The sequence below is a fragment of the Fundulus heteroclitus genome, chromosome 13 (genome assembly GCF_011125445.2).
Source record: "Fundulus heteroclitus isolate FHET01 chromosome 13, MU-UCD_Fhet_4.1, whole genome shotgun sequence".
Classification (NCBI taxonomy): Eukaryota; Metazoa; Chordata; class Actinopteri; order Cyprinodontiformes; family Fundulidae; genus Fundulus; species Fundulus heteroclitus.
In genome coordinates, this window is record NC_046373.1 from 37,321,521 (window position 1) to 37,334,401 (window position 12,881).

General features: G+C 43.7%; 1 protein-coding gene across 1 annotated transcript; it reads left to right on the forward strand.

Moving 5' to 3' along the window:
- Positions 1 to 556: 556 nt before the first annotated feature.
- On the forward strand, positions 557 to 4,451 carry galr1a (galanin receptor 1a). The gene is made up of 3 exons (XM_012851539.3): positions 557 to 1,586; positions 1,797 to 1,862; positions 3,197 to 4,451. The coding sequence occupies exons 1-3, from the start codon at positions 939 to 941 to the stop codon at positions 3,548 to 3,550; spliced, it is 1,068 nt and encodes a 355-aa protein (XP_012706993.2). The 5' UTR covers positions 557 to 938; the 3' UTR covers positions 3,551 to 4,451.
- The last annotated feature ends 8,430 nt before the right edge of the window (positions 4,452 to 12,881 follow it).

The following is a 12,881-nucleotide window of genomic DNA, read 5'->3' on the forward strand; positions in this document are numbered from 1 at the left end:
TGCCTGACTTCCTCCACAAAGGAGGGCCAAGCTAAAAATAAAATAACCCCAGTTTATGGGAAAATAAACATCTGTTAAAATATGGTTTATCTGAAGCTGACTTGAGAAATTAAACTCACAGAGATCAAACTTATCACAACCTAAACAGTCTCCCTCTCAGCTCTCAGCTCAAGTCCTTAAATGGAAACTATTTAAAACAGTCAGGCTGTTTGAATCCAAAAGGAAAGGATTGTTTCGATCACATTTTTGTCTCAAACATGCATTAAATGTTTTCTGGTAAGTCTGTATAATCAGAGGCGTAGGAGGAAGAATCAGCCTGGAGGCGAAGGCATCATGAAGTGAAAAGATTATTAATTTAGTAACGAGCATAAACACCTTTTACCCACACAGACATCTTTAATATTTAAAGTTCTACAGCAGATAATGTTTAACTATGTTGTTATTTTAGTCTCCCAGAGGTGTGGAAACCACAGCTTCAGAGCCTTTTAGGTCCTTCTTCCTGTTAATCTAACATAATTATAAGTTTTATTTATTTTATTTATTATTCTGCTTGTCATTTAGGGTGATATAGCTGTGAAATACAGATTAAATTAGCTATTTTCTGATTCTGTGGGATTTTGACGAGCTTGCATAAATAAAAACGGAGTTCTGTTTGCAGATATTGGATAATCTATGTTTTTGACTCCCTTCATACACGGTGACGCTTGCTGCTCGCGCCCAGACCGGCTGTGAGACGCAGAAACCGCCATTAAACCCTTAAAGAGAGCCGCTGCCTCCGGTCTGCTCTCATTCCGCCGCCGCAGGTCGGCTGTGGAGACGCACAGGTTGCGCGCAGTTTGCTGACGTTGCGTGTGAAGCCCAGACAGCTCCACGGTCGCTGCTCCCTTCAGGAGGAAATCAGGATGTTCTTCTGCCAGCGTGCGCTGAGGTGAGGGCAGATGGAGCAGCAGGTGGAGAACCAGAGCCTGCTGCTCGGCACCGGGGCTCTGCCGGATAAACTCCTGATGGGGGTGGGGGTGGATAACTTTGTGTCCCTCCTCATATTCGCCATCATCTTTATCCTGGGAGTGCTGGGGAACAGCCTGGTGATCACCGTGCTGGCGCGCAGCAAGCCGGGGCAGGCGAGGAGCACCACCAACATCTTCATCCTCAACCTGAGCGTGGCCGACCTGTCCTACCTCCTCTTCTGCGTCCCCTTCCAGTCCACCATCTACATGCTGCCCACCTGGGTGCTGGGAGCCTTCATCTGCAAGTTCATCCACTACTTCTTCACCGTCTCCATGCTGGTCAGCATCTTCACCCTGTCCGCCATGTCCGTGGACCGCTACGTGGCCATCGTCCACGCCAGGAGAGCCTCGTCCATCCGCGTGGGGAGGCACGCGCTGCTCGGCGTGGTGCTGATCTGGATGGTGTCCGTGGTGATGGCCGCGCCCGTGGCGCACTACCAGAGCATCGTGGAGAGGGCGGACAACAGCACCTTCTGCTGGGAGGTCTGGCCGGAGCAGCAGCGGAAGGTCTACGTGACGTGCACCTTCGTGTTCGGATACCTGCTGCCGCTCAGCCTCATCTCGGTCTGCTACGCAAAGGTTGGTGCCGAGGAGAAAGGGTCGTGCGTAAAGGCTCAGAAATTACGCAGTCTTCTCAAGTCTCTGGGTCAGATTTCAGACGGGAACAAATGTAACAGAAGCTCCTATTTCACTTTTCTGGTGGAGAATTTCCCTCCCAGCCTGATGTGTGTCCAGATGTTTCTGGGATTCTGCTAAACCTCCCACCGTGGTCTGCTTTGTGGTTCCCAGGTGTTAAACCATCTGCACAAAAAGCTGAAGAACGTCTCCAAGAAATCAGAGGTGTCCAAAAAGAAGGTGGGTGGAAACAAAGTTCTTTCTGATCTGGGTCAGACCCTCCCTTAAGAAATGCCATAGAAATAACATCAAAATGCTTCTAATTTCTCTGTGATGAGGATCATCAGCTCTGATTATGTCTCTAAATACCCATTTATAATATACCATATAAAATAGATTTTATTGAAAACGTGTACATTTTATTTTATTATTAGCCTGGGAGTATCATAAATTGGCAGCATCACCAACCTTTTAGTGTCTGTGATAAAAAAAAAACTAATTAAAAGGTAATTTATTCCCACCAGTTGTTTTAAAGATGAAAGCAACAAACATTTTGAAGGGATTCCAACAAAAAAGTAATAAAAAACAAACAAATTAAACTAATTAATTGCATTTCGAATGCAGAAGAAAAAATGCAGAAGAGACACGGACTGGCATGACATAAGGAAATGAAACGATAACACAAAATAAAAAAATCTCCTGAAAATGTAATTTTATGAAGTTTGCTTCAACAGAGCCAGAATTAGGCAACGATAAAAGTGGGTTAGGAAAATAAGAAAAATCAAACGTGATGAATGAACAATGTTATACAGAGATGCTTTGTGTGTTTAAAATGACTATTAATGTACAATAACAGTTTGAATATGTGAGGAAGAATCATCCTGTGTGACTTTGGCAACTTCTTGCATATCTACGTTAAAATTACATAATTAGCAAACAGGATAAAATCTTCCTTTGCTAAAAAAAAAAAAAAAAAAAAATCAATGGGTTATTTTTCTCTGGAAATTTCTGTTTTCCATGAAGAACGTAGATAAACGGTGAAACAAGCAGCTGAAATGAGCTTCATCCATAGGAGGGCTGGAGCCCAAAGCAGAGCCCTGTGCTGATGCCTGAGAGTTTATACGAGTTTATAACGACTGAAAACAGAGTTTATTCTCTCAGGCTTTAGCTTTGGGCTCTGCTTTGTAACCTTTATAGGTTACTAAGTTACCAAAGGCCCAAACACTGATCCTTCTGGTACCCTGGACAAACTTCAAAATGTTTAGAGGATGGTTTCTTTCATAGCAACAATGATTCCCTACAGAAGCCGATGTTTAAAAGGTTAAAATCTTCCCTTCTCCAAGGTGCTTTCTTTGGTAAACCTGGACATTCCAAAAAAGTAAAAAAAAAAAAAAAAAACTGGACTTTTTCCAATGTTTGAAGACGTTTTCAAACATCGGAAAAAAGTCCAGTTGTTTTTTGTTTGTTTTTTTACTTTTTTGGAATGACCATGACCTGGATGACTGAGAATCTTCACCAGCGTAAACCTGGACAGTTTCTCTGTCGTCCTTTCCTCTGTGTCCCCCCGTCCGCAGACCGCTCAGACCGTCCTGGTGGTGGTGGTGGTCTTCTGCCTGTCCTGGCTGCCTCACCACATCGTCCACCTGTGGGTGGAGTTCGGCTCCTTCCCCCTGAACCAGGCCTCCTTCGTGTTCAGGATGGTGGCGCACTGCCTGGCCTACAGCAACTCCTCCGTCAACCCCATCATTTACGCCTTCCTGTCCGAGAACTTCAGGAACTCCTACAAGCAGGTGTTCTGGTGCCGGGCGCCCAGCGAGTGTCCGCTGAACGAAGCCAGAGACCCTCGCAGCAGGATGGAGGTGGCGCCCTCCGCCAACGTCAGCGCCAACCACAAAGCTCACCACTCTCAGATCGGTAAAATGCTCTGATGGCTCTGATCCAGACTGATGGTGGCGGCTCATTCGCCTTTAAACACGGACGTTTCAGACCATTTTGAAAGAACATTGGCAGTTATTTCATTTGTTTTTCTCTTTGCTGCTGCAACCACGGCCCTGATAGATGGACAGGATGTCGTAATTAGGCTGTCAGGAAGTATTGGACGGGTTTCTGTTCAGCCTCAAGCAGCTGCAACAACAGGACCGTTCCGGGAGATTTATCGATTTTTAGGGAGAGAACGTACCTTTCTTTAGCATCGAGCTGACATTTCATTATAAATACTGGTTTTTGTCACACAGCTGACAACTTGATTAGAATAAAGCTCAACGAAAGAGTGGAAACAGGGAAAGCAGATCTGCATAGTTGGGCTTTAAGGTCCTGGCAGCAAACTGAGACATCAACAGATTCTATGAGCTGCTACAGAAAACAGTGACAACAGCATCGGTTTGGTGAGTTATACAGGAACAAGGAGGAAGAGAGGAGAGCTGAAGACTCAACAAACCGGCACCCTGAGCATGGATTAAAAAGCTCTGCCTGTAATTCACCACAGAGGAGAATGACTCCTTGTGACAAAAGATCAAAACATTAAATCGGACCATGTGACTGAGCAGCGATGAAGCAGAGCACCGGCCCTGACACCGGCGCTGTTTCTTCTCTGGTTCTGACCTGCAGTGCACTACAACCTCTTCCTGGGATTGGTAAACTTTTGCCAAAGACGTAGCTCTTATGTAAACCTTCACAGAGCTTTTTAAACTGGACAATGAAACCGGTCGCAGGTCCAGCTAATTACTGTGCCTAAAGTTTGGTGAGAGCCGCTTTTCATTTATTTAACAAAGTGATTTTTGTCGACATTTGTACTGACAAAAAACACGTAGAGAGTTAAAACCATGGGAGAACATTTTTTTTTTTATTATTCCTCTGGAAATGTTATGATAACAGCCACAGTCACCTCCATGGCCTGCCTGTTAACTCCCTGCCTGGACTATCTGTCGTAGCCGAGGCATGCCGAGTGTTGAGTCTTCTTCCTTCCGCTTTGTGTTCCTCCTTCCCTGAAATCCAAGGTTCCCATTGTTTCCAAACCCTAGTAAAAGAAAAGGAAATCTATCCTCTTCCTTTGTTCTTTCCAGTAAAATCACTCACTGGTCCCTTTTCTGTGTCACTAATAAGCGGCGATGCATCCATTCAGCCTCCATTTGTCAGGGGAACAACCTGTTCAGCCGTCACTGCTGACATTACCGAGGAAGTACGCTACCTCATCATCCGATCATGATTCAAAAGGCTCTTTTTGAGGCGAAAGAGTCCAAAAACCTGCAGGGAAGAGCTGCAGACGCTGTTCACACCATGTACAGTTTGTATCAGAAGTCTCTCTGTAAAGCCGCGCGTTAGTGGAGCAGGTACGTACGCGATGACGGTGTGTGTGCGTTTTCTTTATTAAACTAGTTTCCGTGTGACTGTTGTAACGTTTAAACAGTTTGGTACAAAATGTCAAACTGTGTGTAAAGAAATCTAGTGGAAGGTTCTCTGTTCCATTAGACAGTCAGAGAAGGCCGTTTATGTATGATAAAAATGCACTAAATGTGCAAAAAGATGTTAAAAAGTGTCTAAACAGCCATAAAAGATTCGTCAGAAATCTGGATCAGGTCAGAGGAAGGTGGGGGAGAGGTCCATGTGGTTCATGAAGCGTCCCGTCGCGTCTGAAGCCCACAGCTGCAGCTCAGGTCCTCCTACAGGTAGATGGCGCCACCAGCTACTCTGTTAAAATGAGTGTGAGACTCTTTCCTTTCTGTCAGGACTGCTTTCCCTCCTTAGCTGCCTCTGAAAACGTCTCGATCCGATAAAATCTACTGGGTCAGGACTCTTTAGCCAATGTGGAAGTGCGTCAGCGGTCGCCATGATCAGAGCTGTCAGTAAGGAAGGAGGCAGGAAAAGGAGCCTGGATGCTTCCTATCATAGTTCCTTTAGCATAGGAGCATCGTGTGAAAGCTAGAATCCCACAATCCTTTGCGTGAAATGACGTTTAAGCAAAGCCCAGAGGTGTCAGCATTAATACAAAAGCCGCAACGGAAATGTAAAACCACAACGGAAGTCACGCAACAGTTTGTCGTTATCCATGACAGAAGAAGAAGAAGCAGACCCGCCAAAAAAATCTACGAAGAACGAGCTTTGCTTGTGGACTCAAGCAAAGACGTTTGTCTGTAAAGAACAACTCATCGAGTCTATGGAGATGATTTAAACATTTTAACCAAAGTATACAATACAGTTGGAGTTATAACTTCCAAATTCGGGAGTTTCTGAGCGATAAATTCTCCGTTTTATGCACCATACTGTCGCTATGCAATGCAAGTTATCTGAAACTGTCTGACTCGTTTCCCTGGTAACCACTGACACGCAATCCTAAAATGCAACGTTTCTCTCTTCACAGGGTTAACAAACCTGCGGTTGTCAGTAAACCCACTCTCTGGCATAGCTGTACATCTATATTATACACAATTAAAGAAAACGTTTCACTCACTTATCAAACGGGCAATATTTGCTTGTGAGTCCGCTTTTTTATTTGTGTTGCAGCTTTTATATTAGTATTGACACCTCTGGGCCACCGTAGGAGCTATAATTAGAACATTTTGGACCGAGCTCTGGTTGCTGCTGACCTCTCCTCCTCACGCCTTTATGGACCGACGCCCAGGAATCTGATTGGCTGCTACCCTGGTCAGCTGACCTGCAGGTGGTGGCTGCACTGCAAACTCTGTTGCATTTCCACTGAGTCAAATTAAAGTTTTGTGATTAAATAGATTTAAAATTAGCATTAACTGTGTAGAAAAAAACTGCAAATAAAACTTAAAGCATGCAAGGAAAATAAAAACCTGCTTCCCTGCTGATAACATCTAAACGTTCAGCTGTGTTTTTGAAACATGTGAGAAATTGTTGTTTTATCTAATCTTTGCTGAATAAATTTAACTGCTGTATAAATTCAGAATGGAGCATTTTTATTTCTGTATGCAACAGGAAGAACCGCTGAACCACATTAAAGGCACGCTGCAAAAAAACCCAGAAGATGATGACGATATATTACAAAAAACCTGAAAATTATTTAAGTCCCTTTGGCTTTTATATATTTGATCACATTCCAACTTCTAATAGGACTTTTTAAATCAAACGTTTAAATGTACATTAAACTATTCCGTATGTATACTCCTCTAAAATGTTCTGGTGCGACCATTTAGCTTCAGAACTCCATTAATTATGAGTGAAATGAAGTCCACCTGTGTGCAGTGTTAGAGTCACATGACCTGTAGGGAAACACCTGTCCTGAGAGGCTCCAGAGGTGCAGCAGCTCTGAGCAGGAGGCAGAACCACCATGAAGACCCAGGAGCTCATTCACCGAATCATCCAGACAGGTTGGTTAAGAAGGTTCCTGTCTGAGGAAACCCAGCAGATGCTTCAGCCTGTTGCTGAGGAGCAGCGAGAAGATTTTCATTTGGAAAATTAGACGTCAGCTCATGATAAAGAATCACCTTCTGTGATGAAAACGAAGCGATCTGGTTCCAGTCAGATTTGGTTCTCGTCTCCAGGCTGCTTCACCTGCAGTGGGAACAAAGCTGCAGGCTTTAACTGCAGCTTCTGGCCAATTTCCACCGGTGCAAACGTAGAAATTAAGGTGCAGACGGGTCGATGCTTCACGGTCTATTACCTCTTTTCAACAAACTTTCCTCAGCAGTTTCCAGCTGAATATTTAACTTCTGTATATAACTCTGCAATATAAAGACAGCAGATTAAAAAAAGCATTGACTAAAGTTAAGGGTGAAAAAAGTAATTTCCCTGGAGAAAGACCTCCAGGGCTGAAAATTGCAGCTTTAATTCTGAATGTTTGTGCTTTTATTGACCGAGGACCCAGAACCAGGCAGCAGGATGGAGGAATCCTCGATAAAGGTTAATTTAAAAAAATAATTAAATACTAAACAGACACGAAACTAATCTCAATTAAAGGACAGCAGAAGAACTGGAGAATCCGGCAAAGAGTGCCAGAATCTGACAGGCTTATAAACGCCAGGGAGGTGATTAGTGGAACCAACGTTGGCTGAGTCCAATTACCTGCATGTGTGGAGAACCTGACTGAGAGGAGGAATAAGAATACATCCGAATAAATCTGTTGGGTAAGGGCTCTTCAGCCAAAGCAGAAGTGCATCAGCGTCTCCATGATCAGAGCTTTAAGGTATCCCACAATCCTTTGCGTGACATGACGTATCAGCACAGCTCCCTCACAGAAACTAAATAAACTAGCAGAGAGCGTCTCTGTAGCTCATGTCCAGAAGGTTGTAGGATCTGACTCCATCCTCCATGTTTCTGACTCCATCCTCCGTGTCTCTGACTCCATCCTCCATGTTTCTGACTCCATCCTCCATGTCTCTGACTCCATCCTCCGTGTTTCTGACTCCATCCTCCGTGTCTCTGACTCCGTCCTCCATGTCTCTGACTCCATTCTCCACGTTTCTGACTCCATCCTCCATGTTTCTGACTCCATCCTCCATGTTTCTGACTCCATCCTCCATGTTTCTGACTCCATCCTCCATGTTTCTGACTCCATCCTCCATGTCTCTGACTCCATCCTCCATGTTTCTGACTCCATCCTCCATGATTCTCCAGGTGAGAAGGAAGATGGAGAATCATAACAATGACAAAAATTTTTTGTCAAAATAACAAAAAACGTGTAAAAAAAAAAAGGTTCTATGAAAATTATCTTTAGACATATTCTCTGCCTCTGTGTGTTTATAATTCGCCTCTGATTTCTGTTTTCATGCATAACGTCTCTGTTAAACGTTTCCATCAGGCGAGTTCTGCTGATCTTCTTTTCATTTCCACAAACGATTCAGATCTGCATGGATGAAACTTAATAAAACACGATGGATGCTTTCTCCTCAGGAGGAGCTGGAGACGGCCCCATGACGCCTGGACCTGCATCTGCACTAATCTGTGCAGGGTCAGCTTCGCCCTCCTCCTCTGAAGGCACAGATTACCGTTTCCTGTTTATCCGCCGGCTGCTGGTGGCGTTTTAAAGTCACTTTTCTGTGCCGAGTCGTGCAGCTCCTGCAGACGTGACTGAACATCTCCATCAGGAAACAGCCTGAAGGTTCAGCTCTATGCAAGAGGCAAATTTAATCTGAGCTGCATCCGAACATCCAGATTATCCAGCCGATTCTGATGGAGCCGTGCAGAACCACATTTAAAACATTTAAACGTTTCATGCAGATTTTATGCAGCTACTTTCTGCAGGAAAACTCTGCATGATGACCTCAGCACGGCCATTCAGCCCTTTAAATACATCTCTATACATCTTTTATCTAACAAACTCCCACATCTGTAGCCTTAACAAGCTGTTAAATTAATTCATGTTCAGAAATAAGTCACACGTTGTAGAGGTGAGAAGAATATTTGTTTATTTCTCTGAAGAGGATTTAGTGTTAACCAAAAATGTCATTTCTGATGAGGGATTATTAGGAAATCCACTGGAAACTCTTCATGTAATCAAGGATTATATTAATTTTAATCCTACTGCTGACTAATGATTTAATTAAACACAAGGGACAAAAACATTTAACCCCAACTTGGCTAATGGAAGGAAATTAATGATGAGGGAACTGAACGTTCAGATCTGATGAATTCATGCAGACGATGAATCTCTGCACATCTGGTCCGGTCTGTGCTGGAGGCGCCAGGAGGAGGCGGGAGGAGGAGGCAGGAGGAGTGAAGGCCGTCTGACAGCAGGAGGATGGTGAGAGGCTGGAGAACCGGCGAGGAGTCATGATGCCGCGGCTTTCTGGAGGAAGAGGATCTATGGAGCTGAAACAGGGACAGCTTACAGCCACATTTAAGAGATTTGGCATTGAAAAGTCAAACATTGTAAAATCCATCATTGAAAAATCCAACATTTAAAAGTCAAACATTGAAAAATCCAAAATTTAAAAGTCAAACATTGAAAAATCAAACATTGAAAAATCCAACATTTAAAAGTCAAACATTGTTAGAAAGTAAAAATGTATGATGATTTTCTCATTTTACGCTGCAGCTTTTATTCAATCAGATGTTTTCAGTGTCACTGCAGAGTTCCTCCAGCTATGACGTCACTACAAGCTGGCTCTGTTTTGCCATCAGGGGCGGGGCTAAACTGACGGCCCCTTCATGGACCCTCTGTTTTTCCAGTACTCATCATCATCTACCTGCAGTGGACTTATGGAAAGCTCCGGTCAAGTATTGCTGCTTGACCACAATAAAGGGTTTTATTTTCATTAAAATTATCTTCATTAGTGTAAGTGTTGTTGAATTCATATTAAAATAAATCATCCATAATTTATGTTGTTAAATAGAAAAACTTTAAATGAGTAAATTCATGTGTGTTATGATATAACACGTTACTTTCATAGTGTATTTTATAAGTTTGTGCTTATTGGCTTCTACGGTAGAGTTAATTGATGCTGCACTGTGAAACTAGGCAGCAAAGCATGTCAAGAACTCCCCTCATGACAAGCTGCTAACGAAGTATTATCACTTGTTCTAGTGATGCATTTTGTTTATATTACGGAGCACAAGATTATGCTTTTATTTACTTTATGTACAGTGTTTGTTTGAGCTGATATATATTTGTATTTGTACAGTTCTCACAGCATGAAAGTCATAAAAGGCGTAAATGGAGTGGCACGTTGAACGACATAAAGACATGTTGAACATCATGGGAGAAGAGAGGAAATTAATGCCAATTAAAGAGAAACCGATCCGTGTTTGTTGTGACGAGAGCTACAATTAGCTCATACAGCTAATGACTGTAGTGGCATGGAGCTAAACCAGTGACAGCAGGTAGATGATCAGTACTGGAAAAACGGAGGGTCCTTGAAGGGGCCTTCAGTTTAGCCCCGCCCCCTACGGCAAATCTGCGCCAGTTTCTAGTGACGTCATACTATGACAACTAGTAGCTGAAGGAGCTCTGCAGTGACACTGAAAACATCTGATTGAATAAAAGCTGCAGCATAAAATGAGAAAATCATCGTAAGTTTTTACTTTCTAACTATGTTTGACTTTTCAAGGCCAAATCTGTTTTTTCTGATATCATTGCAAGTGATGTTTAGTTTTTCAATGTTTGATTTTAAAACGCCAAATATCTCTTCAATGTTGCTTAAATCTGTTTTAGCTCCATACGGATCTGAAGAGGAGATGAATACCGAGGAAATCAGGCGCCTGCAGCATCTCCTCCGTTAGTTTTGTTTCTAGCATTTAGGTTTGTCTCTGATTCTCAGTGAGTAGCTTCCTGTCAAGAGAAGATCTATAAAAGTTATGCCCTCATGCTGCGGTGTAAAAGTCTTTGCACCCTTTAAACAAGTTGTTAATGTGTCCTTCTGTCCGTTGCCTGATTGCTTGGACGTGCTCTCCTTTTGATTCTGTTCATCAGGCGGCTGCACCGCAGCAAACAGGAAGGAGGGAATATGTTTGTGCAAAGACCTGCGGGTTAAGACAGGCAGACGTAACGTCACCCTGCAGGAACTGACCTGGACAGGTAAACAGGGAGAGCTACGAGTTCAGAGGTCCCCGTTTAATAATGTCCTGAAACTGGGAGTGGGTGGAAAAGGGAGATTTATGCTGAACATCTTCACTTTCTGTGCTAAGCCTTAGAACACGTGAATATGCTGTTTGTTCTCGTTAGAAAGCTGACAGAATCCTCACTGAACTCGACTTCTTTAAGTTTCCACTTCCTGTTTTATTTTGGACAGACTGGCCCTTAATGTTCTCTTTACTTCCTGTGTCCTCCCACTCACCTATTTATATTAAATCTTATCTAGCTGCGTTCATTAGCTCCCATCTCTGTTCTCTGATGGCTCTCTGTATTTATTCACCTTTGGCCACTGCTGGTCCATCTGCCCAGTCCTGCTTCAGCCTTCGCCATATTGGGAATCCTTGGACTTTGTCTTTGTAAACTGCTTTTTGTCTCATTGAACATCTTTAGTTTTGCTCCACGTCCACCACCTGTTTTATGACATTTCCTTTCCCCGTCACTCGTTTACCTGCAGAAGAAGTTCCTGGTGGGCTTTAGAGGTGTGCAACTGGGCCGGATTATTAATTCAATAAAATAAAATTTATATAGCACCAATTAACATAACGTCATCATCAAGGTTCTTTCCAAAGTCAGCTTCCATCAGATCCTCCAGGTTGGTGAGAAAGTTTCCTCTCTAAGGAAACCCAGCAGGTTGCATCAAGTCTCTCCAAGCAGCATTCACTCCTCCTGAAAGAGCGTAGAGCCACAGTGGACAGTCGTCTGCATTGTTGATGGCTTTGCAGCAATCCCTCATACTGAGCATGCATGAAGCGACAGTGGAGAGGAAAACTCCCCTTTAACAGGGAGGAGAACCTCCAGCAGAACCAGAACCAGGCTCAGTGTGAACGCTCATCTGCCTCCACCCACTGGGGCTTAGAGAAGACAGAGCAGAGACACAGAAAGCACAGAAGCTCACATTGACCCAGGAGTACTTTCTATGGTAGATGGTAATAGAGGATGATCTGCCTCCCCTGATGATGTCACAGCTAACAGAACGCCAGACCAGGTGTACCTTCTATGAAGAGAAAAATGACAAAAAGTTAAAAGCTGAAATAACAACAAACAATGCAGATTGGAGAGCAGTAGGAGAACTCAGCAGAGTGAGAGAAATAGACCCTGATGTCCTCCAGCAGCCTAAGCCTATAGCAGCATAACTATAGAGGTAGCTCAGGGTAACATGAGCCACTCTGACTAGAAGCTTCCGCCACAGATAAAGGCTCCACAGCGATCCGTCTCAAGATCTCTAGACCGCTCCCTAAGCTCTGCTGCAGAAACTCTACCTGGACCTCCTGGTAATATTTCAGTTCTTTGGACTAAAGATCCTCATTTAAAGACCCCCAATGGCCCCACAACAATAAAATCAAACATCTAATCTGCCACTGGGTCTTGGCTCCTGACATTAAGCAGTTTGTTCAGAATAGACTCTGAAGGTTTCACACCTTTTTCTGGGTCCAGGTTGTTCCTTTGACTCTGGCTGGAGTATTGCTGCAGGGAAGAGGAGGAGCAGTGCTGCTCAGGAATGAGCGGAGTCCAGGAAGTCCAGCAGCGGTTGACCTCAGGAAGAAGGAGCCTTGGAGGGCGAACAGGTACGAGCTCAGAGCTTCCAGGAAGTAGGAGCTGCAAAATTTACCAGAAAAATTACTGTCAACACAATATTTTAAGTTATTGATCTAAAGGGAAACAGTTTCATCCTCCAAACGTCAGAAACTGGGTCAATGGTTGGGACTTTGGGTGAAAGTCCAGGTGAG